This window comes from Ranitomeya imitator, chromosome 4 (genome assembly GCF_032444005.1).
Source record: "Ranitomeya imitator isolate aRanImi1 chromosome 4, aRanImi1.pri, whole genome shotgun sequence".
NCBI lineage: Eukaryota > Metazoa > Chordata > Amphibia > Anura > Dendrobatidae > Ranitomeya > Ranitomeya imitator.
In genome coordinates, this window is record NC_091285.1 from 510,057,324 (window position 1) to 510,077,404 (window position 20,081).

At 44.4% G+C, this 20,081-nt stretch overlaps 1 protein-coding gene across 1 annotated transcript in view; it reads left to right on the forward strand.

Moving 5' to 3' along the window:
• Positions 1-20,081, forward strand: part of USP50 (ubiquitin specific peptidase 50) — an 89,000-nt gene that overhangs the window by 28,356 nt on the left and 40,563 nt on the right. Inside the window, exon 4 of the mRNA XM_069766071.1 lies at positions 12,836-13,036. Within this exon, the coding sequence (XP_069622172.1) occupies positions 12,836-13,036 (201 nt within the window). The remainder of the gene's footprint in view (positions 1-12,835; positions 13,037-20,081) is intronic.

Below are 20,081 nucleotides of genomic sequence, written 5' to 3' on the forward strand. Positions count from 1 at the left end.
ATTTTAGGCCTTCGATGCCTGTCTGCGGTCACTCCTTCCACTAGGCCTCCACTGACCACACCACTGCTGCCCGTGTACCCCTGGAACCAATTTAAAATTGCCTACAGCCATGTGTTATTATTTTAGGCCTTCGATGCCTGTCTGCGGTCACTCCTTCCACTAGGCCTCCACTGACCACACCACTGCTGTCCGTGTACCCCTGGAACCAATTTAAAATTGCCTACAGCCATGTGTTATTATTTTAGGCCTTTGATGCCTGTCTGCGGTCCATTCTTTCAACTACTACTACACTGACCAGGGCACTGCTGCCCGTGTACCCCTGGAACCAATTTAAAATTGCCTACAGCCATGTGTTATTATTGTTAGGTCAAGAACAATTTTTTAGACCTCAGTTATCCGCTCAGGAGTCGAACCAATCCCCCAACTTAAATATGCAGGTAGTAAACCTTTCTTCCAGAGCACTATCAGAGATTGAAATATCATTATTAAGTAGGGGTCTTTCTTTTGTACCTAGTTCAGACATGGACACTTTTGAGGTTATTAAGGATGTAAATCTATTTGTAAGACGTCTCAAGTGGAAGAAATTTTTTCTGAGGGAAGAGAGAAAACAATGTGCAGATTTGGGTATAGCAGAGGATCTATTGCAGGACGTTCGGTTGTTGTTCCATCTGGGAGATGTTGATCCCAATATGGAAGGGTTGGGACCTTTCACCAAACTTAAGAATAAAAGCTCCAGTATGCCCCCACCTATGGGAGACTTAAGCTCCATTGATATTTTTTTAAACTTGGTCACGGAAGATCTCATGAGAATATCAGACAAAAAAAGAAAAAATTCCCACAATTTATCCAGAAGTGAAATGAACTGTCTGTGTAATTTGGAAAAGGACAAAAATATTACCATCAAGCCCTCAGATAAAGGGGGTAATGTGGTGGTAATGGATACTATTAAATACCGTACTCTATGCCTTTCTCTTTTGGAGGGTGAGGAGGATTATAAGATACTACCACATGGCCCCCTTAAACAATATGAGTGTGAACTCAGATCTATCGTTGAGGAGGGCTTCAGAGAAGGAGTGTTAAGCAAGGACGAGAGGGAGTATCTGGTACCCAAGCATCCGGTTACTCCAACTTTTTATTGTCTTCCAAAGATTCACAAGGGGACCAATCCCCTAAAGGGGCGCCCGATTGTTTCAGGAAACAACAGTTTGACAGAAAGACTTGGTGTTTATATCGATAAGATCTTAAAACCATTTGTGGGAGCTCTGAATTCTTATGTGCGGGACACCACTGACCTCTTGCTTAAATTGGAAGATGTTTGCCTGGACCCAGACATGATCTTAGGCAGCATTGACGTGGAGTCACTATACTCCTCAATACCACATGACAAGGGCCTAATGGCTGTGAGCCACTTCTTACATACCAGAGGCACACAATATAACAGACATAATGATTTTGTGATAAAGGCCCTAGAATTCTGTTTGACCCATAATTTTTTCCTGTTTGACCGGAAGTACTTCCACCAGCTCAGGGGCACTGCGATGGGCAGCCCTTGTGCGCCCTCGTATGCAAATTTGCTCCTGGGCTGGTGGGAGGAAACGGTAGTTTTTGGAGACACTTTGACCCATCCTGAGGAGAGGATAATTTTGTGGCTAAGATATATTGATGATGTGTTTGTAATTTGGAGAGGAGAAGCCACTGATTTTGGCAACTTTGTTGAGGGGCTAAACATCAATGACCTAGGCCTGCACTTCACTTTTGAAGCCAACAACACTAGCCTGGCATTTCTGGACATACGCATTAATAAACGTCCTAATGGTGAATTGACCACAAAAACACACAGAAAGGACACGGCCACAAATTCTCTCCTCAGGTGGGAAAGCAGTCACCCTGCTCCTCTTAAAAGAGGGATCCCTAAGGGGCAATATTTAAGGGTGCGCAGAAATTGCTCAAACAATGAAGTGTTCCAAGAACAAGCCATTGATTTGAAGCATCGGTTCTTGGAAAGAGGATATCCGGAGGGGGTACTCAATAAGGCCTACAAAGAATCTCTGAAAAAAGAAAGGAAAGATTTATTGATACCCAAGCCCAAGTCTGATGAAGACAATGTTATTCGCTTCATCACTAGATATTCCAATGGGTCGAATTATGTCAGAGAAATTCTTCAGAAACATTGGCCCATCCTGCAGATGGATAGGGATATAAACAAACATGTCCCACCGGTACCTCAGATCACATACAGAAAGGGCAAATCTCTTCATGACAGATTGGTTCACAGCCATTTTGACTCAGGTAACAGCCTTTGGTTAACGACAAACCAGACTAAGGGTTGTTATAAGTGTGGTGGCTGCAAAAGCTGTGCATCCATCAGACCCTCAAAGAGCTTTATAAGCAATGTCACTGGTACCACATACACAATTCGGCATTTTATCAACTGCCGGACCAAGGGGGTTATTTACAAGGCCACATGTGATTGTAACCTGGAGTATGTGGGTAAAACAAAAAGGGAGTTTCGTAAGAGAATTGGTGAGCACCTCCGTGATATTGCTAATAAAAGGGACACTCCCGTGGCTATCCACATGAATCAGTTTCATCAGGGTAACCCCGATAAGATCTATTTCGTAGGGATTGACAGGATTATACCTCCACCAAGAGGAGGCGACTGGGACAGACAAATATTGCAAAAAGAGACAAGATGGATATTCATGTTGAAGACTGTACAACCGTTAGGACTAAATGAGACACAATCATACAGTTGTTTTCTGTAGTATGTATTTAAGTGGTCCTGTATTTTACCATTTTTTCCACCTCTTTTGTGATTATATCTGATAGGGTTTCCAATTAGGGCAAGCCGTCGTGGAGTGGGGGCGCCACATGCGAAGGCTGTAGGGTGCCAACCCCCGCGACAGGTAGGGTCAGGATCTTAGGGATTGTTTATATCGCCTAATTACGGATCTGACCTTAATAAATATTTTCAAATTATTGGAAAATCCTACAGTTCCTTTTCTCCCCCCTATCTGTGTTTCTTTCTTTATAGCTGTCCTTTGTAGATATGAGGGTGCTATAGGGAGAGATAGTTTTGGGTGAGCCGACGTCGAGTGGGGGCGCCATTTGCGCAGGGTTCTTTGTAGGGTGCCAACCTCCGCGACAGGCAGGGACAGGAGAGTAGGGATATTATGATAGGGTAATGTTTTTTAGGGTCACCTTTTCCCTCCTTTGGGTTTTTTGGTGATGGATGGTGGTGTCCCGCGCATAGGAATTTTTACCCTATATATTTCTGTATATTAACAAATCAGTATTTAAATTCTTACGTTTTTTAGGCTCTCTCGTCCTTGTTTCTCGCAGTTTATATTTGATATGGTCATATACTAAAAGTAGACAACCCTCTGTTGGTCTACTGTAACTTAATTGGTATGATAATATGCTGAGTTTTTCCATGAATCATGTCGTTTGGTGAACAGGATCGGTGTTCTATTGCAGGTCCTGTTTTTAGGGTGCTGACTAAGTGTGCGGCATATTGGATGGATTATTGATTCCGTGCGGCAATGTGTACAGACACCTTAGGGGGGTATATGTATGAATTCATACATTTACGCTTTATTCCCCCGTATCAAGAATAAGATACAGTTCACTCACATACCCTGGGACATCTCTATCCCCGCTACGGCAGACGCGCATGCGCTACTGTGCCGGGATTCCCTAGGTTCAATGAAGACGGTGAGCGGCTGGTATAGTCTGGACAAGCTCGAGCAGCGCGTCACACGCCAGGTGGGCGGGGCTTATGTCAGCGCGGCACGAGCTTAATCTACAAAGGACACAGAAGGGGGAGACCCGTAATGGCAGCAGCATTCTCCCCTGATGAATCCGCAAGGAGGAAACGCGTCGGGAGACGCTCTCTGCAGTACCACTCTGTAAAAGACTAAGGGTCAGGATATGAGGTGGACGAAGAAAGAGGATCAGCTGGTGATGAGTTGAACACGCGGTGAGATCTAACCAATTTACATGGTGGTTACATGACTGATCTCGTGTATCACAGCGTTCCCGTTACTATACCCCACCGTCATTAACCCTTTTAAGAATGCCACAACTGAATCCTTCAGGGAACACTCATAGTATATGTAAATGAGTTAACATGTATCCCTAAGTTATATGGAAGGGTATTATTATTTTTTATTGTTGGGCATCTCACTATGCTCCATATGTGGTCTGCTACTCTGCACTGACGTTATTTCCATCTGGGTATATCTATTTTGGTAAAGCAATGATATGTTATCTACCAGTGATATACTATTAGTACATTCTTCGGTTTAATAACCAGCTGTGACAAGGTGATATTCTGTTTGTATAGACATAGTTATAGCCATAATACCTTCATATAGAGGTGCATCCTGTGTCATAAATATATTTATGTCCAGCTGGTTGGTTCAATAGTTGGCCCACTTTGTGTGAGCCTGTAAAGACTATTGTGGATTGGTTACTCAGTATTGGCACGGTCAGTGCTGCAGAATATATGTTATTTGTCTGTCTGTTTCTCGTTTTTCCTTTCTGTGTAGGCAATAGGGCACATACCACGTTTGGTTTTCTATTTTGGTTTGTCTTATTATTTTTGTTTTTTGGTCTATAGTCAGGTCCTATTTGAGGCCTATTTTTAATATATACCTAATAAAGGTTAAATTTTATCCTTTTGCTACTATACGGTATAAATATTATTGGATAAATACACCACGCTACTTATATATAGTTATTATTTTAGGCCTTCGATGCCTGTCTGCGGTCACTCCTTCCACTAGGCCTCCACTGACCACACCACTGCTGCCCGTGTACCCCTGGAACCAATTTAAAATTGCCTACAGCCAGCCCAATTTTTTTATTTTAGGCCTTCGATGCCTGTCTGCGGTCCATTCTTTCAACTACTACTACACTGACCAGGGCACTGCTGCCCGTGTACCCCTGGAACCAACATCAGAAAATATAAAAATAAGTATTTTGCTTACAAAAAAGAAAATACTGGAGAGATATCAAATGCAGACATTTTAACATTAAAAACAAACACACAACTAAAATCTGGTACAGTACTAAAAATGGCCACCAGCTACAATTACTTTCTCCTGCAAGTAGTTAACTGAAAGGTTTTTTAAATTGAAAACACAGATATGGCATCCACTGAGTGTTGTCCTGTCGCGTCTTCTTTATATTATTGCCGAGAAGATGCAAAACAATGAAAATAATAAAATCATTAATTACCAAAATAATAGAGAAAGTCAACACCACATTGCAAATAAACATTCATTCCAAATAAAGAAGCAGGGCGCGTCCGAGGGTGAGTATATACCTAATAAGAATATAATCACCCTCGGACGCGCAATGCTTATTTCCAACAGCCTTCCTTCCTAAGAATCAGCCCTTCCGTGGTGTAGAGAGACGTTGTGTTACACTCCAAGGTGTTCCCCAGGTTGCCTTTCCTGAGCTTCGATCTTCCGGCTCTCGTTTAGTAGTTGTTGGAAACTACGCTGCATTAGGCCTTCAAATTTGGTATGGGGTGTAGAGAGATGGTGTGTTCCACTCCAAGGTGTTCCCCAGGTTGCCTTTCCTGAGCTTCGATCTTCCGGCTCTCGTTTAGTAGTTGTTGGAAACTACGCTGCATTAGGCCTTCAAATTGGGTATGGGGTGTAGAGAGAGGGTGTGTTACACTCCAAGGTGTTCCCCAGGTTGCCTTTCCTGAGCTTCGATATTCCGGCTCTCGTTTAGTAGTTGTTGGAAACTACACTGCATTAGGCCTACAAATTTGGTATGGGGGAAACATTGGCGCATCTGCGGTCCCTCCTTCCTCTAGGCCTCCACTGACCTGTCTACTGCTGCCCGTGTTCCCCTGGAACCAATTTTAAATTGCCTACAGGCAGCCCAATTTATTATGTTAGGGCTTCGAAGCCTGTCTGCGATTCCTCCTTCCACTAGGCCTCCACTGACCTGTCTACTGCTGCCCGTGTACCCCTTGAACCAACATCATAAAATAAAAAAAAAAGTATTTTGCTTATAAAAAAGAAAATACTGGTGAGATATCAAATGCAGACATTTTAACATTAAAAACAAACACACAACTAAAATCTGGTACAGTACTAAAAATGGCCACCAGCTACAATTACTTTCTCCTGCAAGTAGTTAACTGAAAGGTTTTTTAAATTGAAAACACACATATGGCATCCACCGAGTGTTGTCCTGTCGCGTCTTCTTTATATTATTGCCGAGAAGATGCAAAACAATGAAAATAATAAAATCATTAATTACCAAAATAATAGAGAAAGTCAACACCACATTGCAAATAAACATTCATTCCAAATAAAGAAGCAGGGCGCGTCCGAGGGTGAGTATATACCTAATAAGAATATAATCACCCTCGGACGCGCAATGCTTATTTCCAACAGCCTTCCTTCCTAAGAATCAGCCCTTCCGTGGTGTAGAGAGACGTTGTGTTACACTCCAAGGTGTTCCCCAGGTTGCCTTTCCTGAGCTTCGATCTTCCGGCTCTCGTTTAGTAGTTGTTGGAAACTACGCTGCATTAGGCCTTCAAATTGGGTATGGGGTGTAGAGAGATGGTGTGTTCCACTCCAAGGTGTTCCCCAGGTTGCCTTTCCTGAGCTTCGATCTTCCGGCTCTCGTTTAGTAGTTCTTGGAAACTACACTGCATTAGGCCTTCAAATTGGGTATGGGGTGTAGAGAGAGGGTGTGTTACACTCCAAGGTGTTCCCCAGGTTGCCTTTCCTGAGCTTCGATCTTCATGCTCTCGTTTAGTAGTTGTCGGAAACTACGCTGCATTAGGCCTACAAATTGGGTATGGGGTGTAGAGAGAGGGTGTGTTACACTCCAAGGTGTTCCCCAGGTTGCCTTTCCTGAGCTTCGATCTTCTGGCTCTCGTTTAGTAGTTCTTGGAAACTACACTGCATTAGACCTTCAAATTGGGTATGGGGTGTAGAGAGAGGGTGTGTTACACTCCAAGGTGTTCCCCAGGTTGCCTTTCCTGAGCTTCGATCTTCCGGCTCTCGTTTAGTAGTTCTTGGAAACTACACTGCATTAGGCCTACAAATTGGGTATGGGGTGGAGAGAGATGGTGTGTTACACTCCAAGGTGTTCCCCAGGTTTCCTTGCCATTGCTTCGGTCTTCCGACTCTCGTTTAGTAGTTGTAGAAAAGTACACTGCATTAGGCCTACAAAATGGGTATGGGGTGGAGAGAGATGGTGTGTTACACTCCAAGGTGTTCTCCAGGTTGCCTTTCCTGAGCTTCTATCTTCAGGCTCTCATTAAATTGTGGTTAAATGGAACAACTGCATTTGGAGTACTAGTTGGTTTGGGGCCTACTATCGGTGTCTGCCACTCCTTGCTGTTCTCCTGGTTTCCTGTCCTGAAATTCCATTTTCAGGCTCTCGTTAAGTAGTTGTTAATGTTAGACTGCATTTGGCCTACTAGTTGGGTTGGGGCCTACTATCGGTGTCTGCCACTCCTTGCTGTTCTCCTCCACTGAACAAAGCTGTGCCGCCTGTTTACTACGGTTGCCAATTTTGAACTGCATTTCGACTACTTACTGATTTGGCCCTACTCTCTGTGTCAGCCTCTCATTCCAGTTGTCCTCCACTGCAATGCCCCCTGGTTATTCCTGTGTTACCAATTTTGAACTGCATTTAGCCCACTTTATTCTTTGGGCCTATATCTGTGTTTCCACTTCATCGTGCCCATTGCCCAGCCAGTGATAGATGAGTCTGCTGGTACATTGACCCATAACGCAATATTCCCCGTGCATGCTACACAACAACATTGTGACCCTGCTGAAAGTCAGGTTGCTCTTCCCGCATACCATACCACCTTACACGGGGACAAAGAGGAAGGTGCAGATGAAAGTGCAGGTTCCTTCATCAGGTGGGGGGAGGAATACTAGTTGGCGACGTCACTGGCACAGGGCCTCTCATAGTACGCAAAAGTGTTGCTGCCGGTGGGAGGCGCCCCCGCCGTGCAAACACACCGCTGTACTTTGAGGGGCCCTGTGCCAGTGCCAATGCCAACAAGTGGGCCCCCCCTGCTTGCTCAGGATCACAGCACTTGCAAAGTTGAAATACTTACCTCTCCCTGCTCCACTGCCGTGACGTGGTCCAGATTTCCTGGGCCCACTAATTACTTGAACCAGCCCTACCCCACACAACTTTAGCCAAATGACCCCCAATTTCAAATGCCTTCCAATTATTATAAGGTAAATTACGCTTGACAAGCTTCATTAAGAAGAATGGATGGTTTTGACATTAAAATGGGCACTCTAGGTGTTTTCCTGGCCCCCACTCACTGGCGACTATGCTGCCCCATTGACTTGCATTGGGTTTCGTGTTTCGGTCGATCCCGACTTTACGTCATAATCGGCCGATTTCACTCGACCCGACTTTTGAGATAGTCGGGTTTCGCGAAACCCGGCTCGACTCTAAAAAGGTCAAGGTCGCTCAACTCTAGTGGTCAGTAATCTTGGGATGGCACCATGCTAGAGGAATTAGTGTACTTTACCCCCATATTTCAGTGTTTCTTCCCTTCCAATGCAATCCCTCCTTTCTACAGGGCAGGCCACCTCCCATCTATTATGTGCTTAGGAATAATGGATGTAGACTGGTCTGTGACATGTTGGTGGACAATCAATGTCCTCTTAATTTGGAAGACACTGTCTTTAGATACCCAATCCTGGTGGGAAATAACTTTACTATTACTCAAGTGAGACATTATCCAGGCCCGGTACTGCAGGATATACAGTATGACGTTAGAGTGCACCCTCTAAACTTAATTTCTATTAAACCTCAGGTGGGGAATTACTCTTTGAGTTTTATATACAAGTCACTGAAACCTTCCATACAATGGTAAGACTCTTCACCGGCTCGGGGAGATGGGTATCTCAGCTAACTGACTGTCAGTTAAAATACCTCTTGAAAGCCACATTACGTATTAACTCTGTTACCATATGATAGCTACACAACCATGACTCTCATTATATTCCATAGAGCATATATCTCCCCAGAGGTTAAATCTAAAATGTCTCCCTCGGGTGATTTTCCCTGCCCTAAATGCTTACATTCTCCAGCTGATATTTTTTATTGTCTCTTTGACTGCCCACAAATATGGGAGGTTTGGGATAAAATCTTGCAACATCTTACTAATACCTTTGGTGTATCTATTTCTCTTTCTCCGGAGTGTAACAAAACACAGAAAATATTGGGCTCTTCGAAACCGTCCACATTGCGCAGTCCGCCCTGGCTCTAACCCATATTGTTTTATATCGCCGCTTCATCGATGATCTGTTTTTTATATGGAGAGGCACTAGGGAGGAGGCTATTGAATTCGTGGCCCATTTGAATTCCAATTCTTGGGGGCTGTCATTTACTTCTAACATTGCAGATGGAGCTGTTCAATTCCTGGACTTGTCCATCCGACTGGATGCCTCTGGGAAGTTGTCAACAGCCACGCATTTTAAACAGGCCAATGTGAACAGATACCTTGGGTTCAACAGTGGTCACCTCCCCAGCTGGATTAAAAACATTCCATACGGGCAATATTGGAGAATACGTAAGACTTGTAGTAGTGACCAAGTTTTCTCCTTGAATCAAAAGTTCTGAAAAAAAGATTTGTGGCTAAAGGATATCCTAGAAGGCTGCATAATGATGCTTTTAATAGAACTAAGGCAGTGACCCAAGCTGATTGCATCGAAAAGATCCAGTCTATATTCTATTCAAAAGAACGGGATGATGTTGTAAAAAATTTGAGTCTTTCAGCCAGTCTCGGCAGACACTCCAAAGGTTGATGAATAAATATTGGTTCATCCTGATGAACGACCCAGTTTTGTCAAAAAGCCTACCCATTAAACCAAGAATTTTTTATAGGCGTAGCCGAAATCTTTTGCTGATGATGCTGTATGGTGGCTCGTTTTTTGCGGAAAAAGATAACGTTTTCAGCGGTACCATTTTTTTTATATTCCTCTTTTTGATCACGTGTTATTCCACTTTTTGTTCGGCGGTATGATAATAAAGCATTGTTTTTTGCCTCGTTTTTTTTTTTTACGGTGATCATTGAAAGGGTTAACTATTGGGACAATTTTATAGGTCGGGTCGTTATGGACGCGGCGATACTATATATGTGTACTTTTATTGTTTGTTTTTTTTATTTAGACAAAGAAATGTATTTATTGGAACAATATATATATATATTTTGTTTATTTAGGATATTTTTTTTCTTTACACTTGTAAATATATATATTTTTTTACTTCTTTACATTGTCTCAGGGTGGGACATCATACTGTAGTGTCAGATCGCTGATCTGACACTTTGCAAAGCAGTGTGTCAGATCAGCGATCTGACAGGCACTGCAGGGAGGCTTCCCGGCGCCTGCTCTGAGCATGCACTTGAAAGCCACCTCCCTGCAGGACCCAGAAGGCCCCCCGTGGCCATTTTGGATGCAGGTCTGCAGGGAGGAGGAGGTAGGAGACCCTCGGAACAACGCGATCACATCGTGTTGCTCGGAGGGTCTCAGGATAGCACGCAGGGAGCCCCCTCCCTGCACGATGCTTCCCTGTGCCGCCGGAACGCTGCGATCATGTTTGATCGCAGTGTGCCGGGGGTTAATGTGCCTGATGTTAGCTGTAGTAATCAGCTGACACCCGGCGGGGGTCGGCCACGCTCCCCCCGTGAGCGTGGCTGATCGCATATGATGTACTATACGAGGGTCAGATAGGCCCAGGTCACCTCGACTGGATAGTACGTCTAAGGTCAGAGAGGGGTTAATCATGCTGACGATTGTTAGGTTAAGTAGGGGTTAATGGGTTTCAGATCACTTCCTGTTCATTTGTTATATATAAACCACCTGCTTGTAATGTTTTGCCATCACCTGATGAAGGCGGCACTCAGCTGCCGAAACGCGTTGAGTGTTCAGCATCTTTATTAAAGGTCAGTACATTTTAATAACTTTTTGCCCCTTTCTGTGTGCCCACCACTCTGTCTGACAGCACATTTTTTTCTTCATCTTTCTCCGAAGTGCGCCATATTCAAAATTCTCTCACAAGATCAGTTGGTGAGGCTTTGTGTTCAGCAGCTCCGCATTTTATTCATCTGGGCGGCAGCAACCCGCAAAAGAATTCTTCATTTATGGGCACAAGATAATACTCCTTCTTTGAGCTTAAAGGGACTCTGTCACCCCCTCCAGCCGTTAGAAACTAAAAGAGCCACCTTGTGCAGCAGTAATGCTGCATTCTGACAAGGTGGCTCTTTTAGTTATTGGTGCAGTCAAAGGAGAAATAAAGTGTTTTATAATTTCGCAAATATACCTGTCTTTAGTCCTGGAGGCACGTCTTAACCCCCCTGCTGCACACGCCACACTGCCGTCACTCAAGGCTTCTTCGGCGCTGGGCACCGCCCCCTCCGTGCTGTTTTCAAATCGAATCCGGCGCCTGCGCTGTTTTGTTCTGCCTGGGGCAGGCGCAGTGAGCGCTGCCCGTCTGACCTCAGATGCAGTCTCGCAGACTGCGCCTGTGCGGCCACCCTGCTTGTGAATCCCAGCCCCGCAGTGTGTTATGCATTATGCACACTGCGGGGCTGGGATTCACAAGCTGGGTGGCCACACAGGAACAGTCTGCGAGACTGCATCTGAGGTCAGAAGGGCAACGCTCACTGCGCCTGCCCCAGGCAGAACAAAACAGCGCAGGTGCCGGATTTGATTTGAAAACAGCGCGGAGGGGGCAGCGCCCGGCGCCAAAGAAGCTTTGAGTGACGGCAGTGTAGCGTGTGCAGCAGGGGGATTAAGACCTGCCTCCAGGACTAAAGACAGATATTTTTGCGAAATTATAAAACGCTTTATTTCTGCTTTGACTGCACCAATAACTAAAAGAGCCACCTTGTCAGAATGCAGCATTACTGCTGCACAAGGTGGCTCTTTTAGTTTCTAACGGCCGGAGGGGGTGACAGAGTCCCTTTAATTACTACACAGGTAGCCTATCTCTTCAAGATGGACTGGATAGAGTCCATATTGAACAAAGAAAAATACACCGAACGGCTTTTCCTTACATGGTCTTCTTTTATTAATGCCCAGACATTATCTAGATGCCAGGCGATTCATGGTTGCTTCCAATTTACAGACTGGTACATGAAAGAGCGAATTGACAGCAAAATTCCTGTTGGGCTTGATTGATATTATGCTATGAAGGTGTGGATTTGTGCCCCGGGGGAAAAGGGGAAGTTGGTTATAGTTATAATACACTGTCTAATGTTCAAGGAGTACTGTAAAACTCTATTTGTCAAATCTTTTCTAATGCTTCTGAATAATCCATGTACCCTTTATTGCTCAATAAAAACGGTTTTATAAAAAAAAACAACAATGGTGGAATTGCGCTTTTTCCCCATTTCACCCGCACTTTCAAATACATTATGTTAACATTAATGGTGTTATTCAAAACTACCACTTCAAGCACACAGATGGCTATTTTGATGGAAAACAAGAAAAGTTATGGTTCTTAGAAGAAATGGAGGAAAAAATTAAAGCATAAAAACAAAAATTGGCTTTGGTGGGAAGGCGTTAAAAAGGTGAGGAATTAAAATAAAATAGAGGTAGCAGTGGATAATAAATGGAAAATATGGAGGGATCAGAATATGGGAGGTGAGAAAGAGTCACTCATAAACTTATTATTTCTCAATTTATCATGCTGATGGTGGCTTTGCAGTGCAGCATAATATATGTGGATATTTTAAGGTTTACCCGGGTCCTAAGTATCAATAAGACATTTGTGAAATTGCCTTCAATTTAAACTAATCTATAGAATTGTTTCATTGCAGAAAAATAAGACCGGTTCAGGCAATGCTGGAAGCAGCAGCGGTATAGGAGGCAATGCATCAGAATCTCTGATTACCAACTTATTACAGGGAGTTCTCAGACAAAACACAACTTGCTTGGTATGTGAGAACACAAGTTACAAGGATGACATTTTTACTGTACTATCACTTCCTTTGGCCTCTCAAGACGAAACCTCCATCCAGGTAAGATGTATGAACATTTAGAAAGCACTATTTCATCATTACAAAGACAGAAATGCTAAATACATTTTTTCCAACTTTAGTTCTTATCACTGATTACTTCAGGGGCGAACATTGACAGCTTGGGGCCCCTGTGCAAGAAATGTGTCTGGACCTCCCTACTTTTATGGCGACAAAGATATATATATATATATATATATATATATATATATATATATACAGTTGTGCTCAAAAGTTTACATACCCTGGTAGAATTTTTGCTTTCTTGGCCTTTTTTCAGAGAATATGAATGATAATACCAAAACTTTTTCTCCACTAAAGGTACCGTCACACTAGACGATATCGCTAGCGATCCGTAACGTTGCAGCGTCCTGGCTAGCGACATCGTCCAGTGTGACAGGCAGCAGCGATCAGGATCCTGCTGTGATGTCGCTGGTCGGGGAAGAAAGTCCAGAACTTTGTTTCGTCGCTGGATCTCCCGCTGACATCGCTGAATCGGCGTGTGTGACGCCGATTCAGCGATGTCTTCGCTGGTAACCAGGGTAAACATCGGGTTACTAAGCGCAGGGCCGCGCTTAGTAACCCGATGTTTACCCTGGTTACCATCGTTAAAGTAAAAAAAACAACCACATACTTACCTACCGCTGTCTGTCCCCGGCGCTCTGCTGTGACCTGTGACCTGTGACCTGTTTGCTTGTAATCAGTGTGTGTGTGTAAAAGCTGAGTGAGTTTCTGGGATCCAGGCAGACTCTTGCATCTTTCATCCAGCTACTGACGTTTCTGGATTGTGGGTCATAGGGAAAGCAAAAGAATTGTCAACGGATCTATGGGAAAAGGTAGTTGAACTGTATAAAACAGGAAAGGGATACAAAAAGATATCCAAGGAATTGATAATGCCAGTCAGCAGCGTTCAAACTGTGATGAAATGGAAAATCAGGGGCTCTGTAAAAACAAAACCACGGTCAACTAAACTAACAAAAATTTCGTCCACAACTGCCAGGAAAATTCGTTGGGATGCAAAGAAAAACCAACAAATAACATCAGCTGAAATACAGTACTCTCTGAAAACTAGCCGTGTGGCGGTGTCAAGATGCATAATAAGAAAGCACTCGAAGAAAAATGGGCTGCATGCTCGAGTCACAAGAAGAAAGCCATTACTGCACAAATGCCACAAAGTATCTTGCCTACAATATACAAAACAGCACAGTAACAAGCCTCAAAACTTTCGGAACAAGGTAATTTGGAGTGATGAGATCAAAATGGAACTTTTTGGCCACAACCATAAACGTTACATTTGGAGAGAGGTCAACAAGGCCAATGATGAAAGGAACACCATTCCTACTGTAAAGCATGGAGGTGGATTGCTGATGTTTTGGGGATGTGTGAGCTACAAAGTCACAGAAAACTTGGTCAAAGTTGAAGGAAAGATGAATGTGGCACATTATCAGCAAATGCTGGAGGCAAGGGGGGCGTGGCCAAGAGGTGAATGCAGTAAGTCGTGTTTGCTTGGAGCTTTTGCCGTATACATCCTGTAAAAGCCATAAGAGCTGTAAGTGAGGGGAAGAAACCAGATTCCCTGCTGCCACAGACTGCCTGGAGACCTGAGGTGTGAAATCTGGGGCTGGAGGTGCAATGATGAAATAAAAAAGACAACGGAGAAAAGAGGAAGTAGTAGAGGCTGGAATTCAAGATGGTCCCCACACAGCAGGAGAGAGGAGGCAGAGAGACCTTTCAAGGAAGGCGGCTGCAAAACTCCAAAAGTATGCTATCCACTAGCATGACAGCAAAACGGTCAGTACAAAAACCGGGGGCAGCAGCTGGAGGAGGATCCAGATATAGAGCATTGTATCTGGAGGAAGAGAGATCCTGGCCAGTGTGCAGAGGCGGGGGAGGGGAATTTTGAGGTGGCAGGAGATAATTCTGCAGAGGCTTCTTCAATAGACTCCCCTTCTCTGCAAGATGTCCTTAATGCTGTGAATACAAGCAGTCTTGGTATTACTAAACTGCTGGGCCAAATACAGGTGTCGATTTCTACCATACACCATGATGTGCAGAAAGGGGCAGAACGCACAAAAGTAGTGGAGGGCAGAGTGAGTGTGCTGGAAGATGCATTTACCCCAGTATGCAGAGAAGTGCACTGATGGAAAAATGATAATTACTTACCGGTAATTTGATGTTCCAGAGCCATGACAGCACCGCACATGAGAGATGGTATCCGCCCCCAGGAACAGGAAACCTGTAGCAGAGATAAAAAAAAGGGGGCCGCACCTCTCTCCTCAGTTTGTTTCAGAGTATGCAAGGTAATCGCCTAATTAGTTCACATGTTTGTTTTTTTAAACAAAGTCACTCTTATTCACCTTCTTTTATATTTAACAAACTTTTTTTGCGCATCACACAACCATCACCAAGATAGGGCGTGAATTAATGCGGTGCTGTCATGGCTCTGGAAAATCAAATTACCAGTAAGTAATTATCATTTTTTCCCTTCCCATGACAGCACCGCACATGAGAGGAAGAAATAGAAGAGACTCCTAGGGTGGGACAACAGCAAATAACACCTTTCTACCAAAGGCTAGATTTGAGAGCCCTAGATCTAGCCTATAGTTGCGGAAGAAAATGGAGGGTGAAGACCATACTGCTGCTCTGCAAATTTGTTCTACAGATGCATTCGCCCTTTCAGCCCAGGACGTGGCTATGGCCCTTGTAGAGTGAGCCGTTACACCCAGTGGGGAAGTCTGACCTGAGGAGGAGTAAGATAGTGAAATAGCCATATGAAGCCACCGTGCTATAGTTGATTTTGAAGCTTTTTTTTCCCCCTGTTTGTCCCCTGGAAGCAGACAAAAAGGGCTGATGACTATCACCAGGATTTTGAGATTTCTATATATTGGAGTAGGCAGCGTCTAATATCTAGACAGTGGAAGGTTTGTTCTCCCTGGGATTTGCACAAAATGAGGGCAAATTTATTTCCTGTTCCCTGTGGAATTTTGAATTAACCTTTGGGAAGAAGGCTGGGTCAGTTCTTATGATTACTCTGTCCTCCAGAAAGGTAGTATATGGGGGATTTACAGAGATAGCTTGCAGCTCGCAGATACGTCGAGCTGACATCAGGGCAACCAGGAGCACTGTTTTCAATGTCAAGGCCTTTACTGAAATAGAAGTAAGGGGCTCGAAAGGAGGAGAAGTTAAGGCATTTAGAACCAAATTTAGATTCCAGGGAGCTACCTTGGTTAGTGATTTTGAGGGTCTGGCTGCAAAGGAGGCTCAGATGAACCGGTAGACCCAAGGGTGATCTGCACATTTTTGCTCAAACAATGTACCTAATGCAGAGACTTGCACTTTTAGGGTGTTAGTGGATAACCCTCTTTCCAGCCCTCTTTGAAGGAATTCTAGAATTTCCTTTACTGGGACTCTCTGACTTGTATTGGACAACTGTCGTCCCGAGAATTCCAGGAACTTTTCCCATATTTTTTGGCACTTGTCTGACATTATTTTCTTTCTGCTAGCAAGCAAAGTGTTTACTAAAAGGTTTGAAAACCATTTTGCTAGTAACAGCCCCCTCTCAAGTTCCAGGTGGTGAGATGGAGTCTGTGCACTTGGGGATGAAGCACATGACCCTGGTACAGGAGATTTGGGATATCCATGATAATCCATGGGTCCGAGATAGACATGCGTCTGAGCCATGTGAACCATGCCCTCTTTGGCCAAAAGGGCGCAACCAGGATTATCTGAGCCTTGTCCTCTCGAATCTTCTTTAGGACTATCGGGATTAATGGAATTGGGGGAAATGCGTACCCCAGGTGAAACTGCCAATGGTGCAGCAGTGCATCCACTCCTTCCGGGTGTTCTTTTGGGTTTAGGGAGTAGAATCTGTTTACCTTCCGATTCTTTCTTGTGGCAAACAGATCCACTTCTGGCGTGCCCCAGATGGCACAGACTTGCCCAAATACCTCTTGATTCAGGGACCACTCTCCCTGGCGTAATACATGGCAACTTAAGAAATCTACCACAAGATTGTCTGTTCCTCTCAAGTGTGTACCTGATAGGGACAAAGGGTTGCTTTCTGCCCATCTGAACAGCTCTTTGGTTTCTGCCATCAGGCATTTTGATCTCGTACCCCCTTGTCGTTTTATGTAGGCTATGGTGGTGCTGTTGTCGGAGAGTATGGTGACATGTTTCCCTCTGACTTCTATCTCTGCATGTCTTACATCTGTTAACTCTTTTAGGTTGGAGGATGCAGCTCTCATTGAGGGTTCCCATAGACCCTGCAGAATTTGGCCTAACAGGTGTTCTCCCCAACCAAATGGACTTGCATCTGTCGTTAATACTACCGGGTTTTGAATTGAACAAGGTACAGCATTGCTTAAGTTTTCGATGCTCAACCACCACTTTAATGATTCTTGCACCCATGGAGACAGGAGAATCTTTCTATTTAGGTTTATGGATCTGCTGCCTGCTCGGTCAGGATCTGCCATTGCCCACTCTCTTGTAAGGGCTTGTGCCCACTGACTGCTGGGACTGTTAGGACACCCAAGAGTGACATTGCCGATCTTACTGAGATGGGTTGGCCTGACTGTACCTGCTGTATCTTTTGTTGAATGGTCCATATTTTTTTCTCTGGGAGGACGCATTCTTGGTTGACTGAATCCAGACGGATCCCCAGGAATTCCTGTATCTGAGTTGGATTTAGTCTTGACTTTTTGAAATTTATTAACCAGCTTAAACTGGTTAGCACTTCTAGCACTCTTGTGACTGCTTTTGCGCATTTTTCCTTGTCGTCTGCCATGACAAGAAAGTCATCTAAATAGGGTATCAGCAGTATATTTTCCTTCCTCACATAGAACGCCAATTTCGGAGATTATTTTTGTAAATATACGAGGGGCTACTGAGACTCCTAAAGAAAGACACTGATATTGCTGGTGAGTGGGGATTTGAGCAATTTCCATTACCAACCTTAGGTACCGCTAGTGTTCTCCGGAGATTGGTGCATGGTAATAAGCGTCGGTTAGATCTATTACCACCATATAGCAGCCAGGATTGAGTAGCTTTAGTGCTGACTTTAAAGTTTCCATTTTGAAACTCTCCACCCAGATGTATCTGTTTAACGCTTTTAAATTGAATGTTGTCCTTAGTGAACCGTCTGGCTTTGGTGTAAGGAAAAGGGTGCTGTAAGATCCCTCTCCTATTTAGTGATGTGGTACCTTTATTAGTACTTCTTTCTGCAGGAGGTTTTGAGCTTCTTTTTTTAGTATGGCTTGGTTTTTCTTGGCCACCCGAGTGATAATCACCCTCCGCAGCGGGGGCTGAGGAAACTTAGTCGCAGGACCTCAGATAACAAATTGGTTATCCACTGTGATGTGGGTAATGCTGACCACTGGTGGAGAAAATGTAGGAGTCTTCCCCCCACCGGATTTGTGGCGTCATTGAGGTTTGGAATGTGATCTAGGGGAGGTTTATTGAAGAGGAATCCCCTATCTTTCCTCCAGGGTTTTCCTCGCATGGATCTGTCGTCTGAGCATTCCAGGCCACCTCTATTCCCTGATCCTCGATAGGACAAGTGAGCATCACCCCAACGGCACCTAGAGAAGGGGGGTGGTGGAAACTGTTTCTTCTTATCTGACTCTTTCTCCAAAAGTTTGTCTAATGCCTTCCCAAAGAGGTACTGTCCTTCACAAGGGACTGAACAGAGTTTTACTTTTGACTGAAAATCTGCAGCCCAGTTTTTTTAGCCATAGTGCTCTGCTCTGCTTTGCTCAGCAAGAAACTTATTTAACAAAAGATACGGTTAACCTGATACACAGATCAGGTTAACCTGATACACAGATCTTGGTTGGGGTATGGTTTGCACTAAATTCACTCTAGTTACTCTAGGGGGTTAGCTTAATTGTACATAAAATCCTTCCGTTTGCAGAAATAGATTCCTTCTAGAAAAAGTAGCAGTATGCCCAGAGCTGCCAATGGTGATTATAGGAGACTTTAATAATGTCAGTGCTCCCAGTTTGGGGGATGGGGGTGGAATAATATCCCCTTTTGGAAGGTAAATTAGAGAGGTTGGACTGGTGGACCATTGGAGGGAAAAGTTTCTGAACAACAGAGTATACTCATGTGCATCATCAACTTATCAGTCATTATCAAGAATAGCAATTGCTCTGTGCAATGCTCAAATGATTTCAATGGTCACAAAAATTGAATATCATCCTAGATCCCTAACAGACCACTCTCCACTTTGGATGCAGATATAGGTGGCTCCAGGATGCACTAGAAAACTGTGAGGGTGGAAACTTAACCCAGAGGCGTATGTAGGGGAGGCAGCCGGGGCATGTGCCCCAGGCACAGCCGGCAGAGGGGCGCAGTCAGCCCACCTAATGTGGCGGACCGAAGTGTCTCCCCCCGGCTGCTGCATTCTGCCGCCCCCAGGACTGAGAGTCGGCTGTTCCCTGTGCCGACTGTCAAGCAGACAGCCGGAACAGAGGAGCTGCAGCGTGCCTGCGCTTCCTCTCACTCAGACAGCCACACCGCTGGATGATGTAATTGTAACGGGGTCTACCAAGCTGGGGTAACTCTTTCAGTACCACCCTGTGTTTCAGGAGGTCCACTCTGCTTTTGCTTTGTTCTGAATGAAGGACACTGGCAGGAATTTCTTGATTACATGAGAGCATATAAAAGCTGACTGCTTCTACACGTATTTCCAGTCTAAGAACCCCCTTTATTTACAGCACACAGAATATATAACACAGATACACAGGGCAGGCCAATAGGAACACAGCAGGCCAGACCTACATTACAATAGCCGCAGGGGGCCGGAGCCTGCCAATATTTACTGTGGGAATTACAAAGGTGGGGGGAGGTCAGAAAGAGAATATCTTGTCCAGGGGCGCAGCCTGTGGACTGATGCATTTCACATGGAAACTATTATACATACATATACTGCATAACATTCTTGGTGCTGGGGGTTCTGTAACAGTAATCATTCAGCGGCCGGCTGTGCCAGAGAGAGGAAGCTGCAGACAGAGATGCTGCAGCAGAGCGGTGAGAGTGTGTGTGTGTGTGT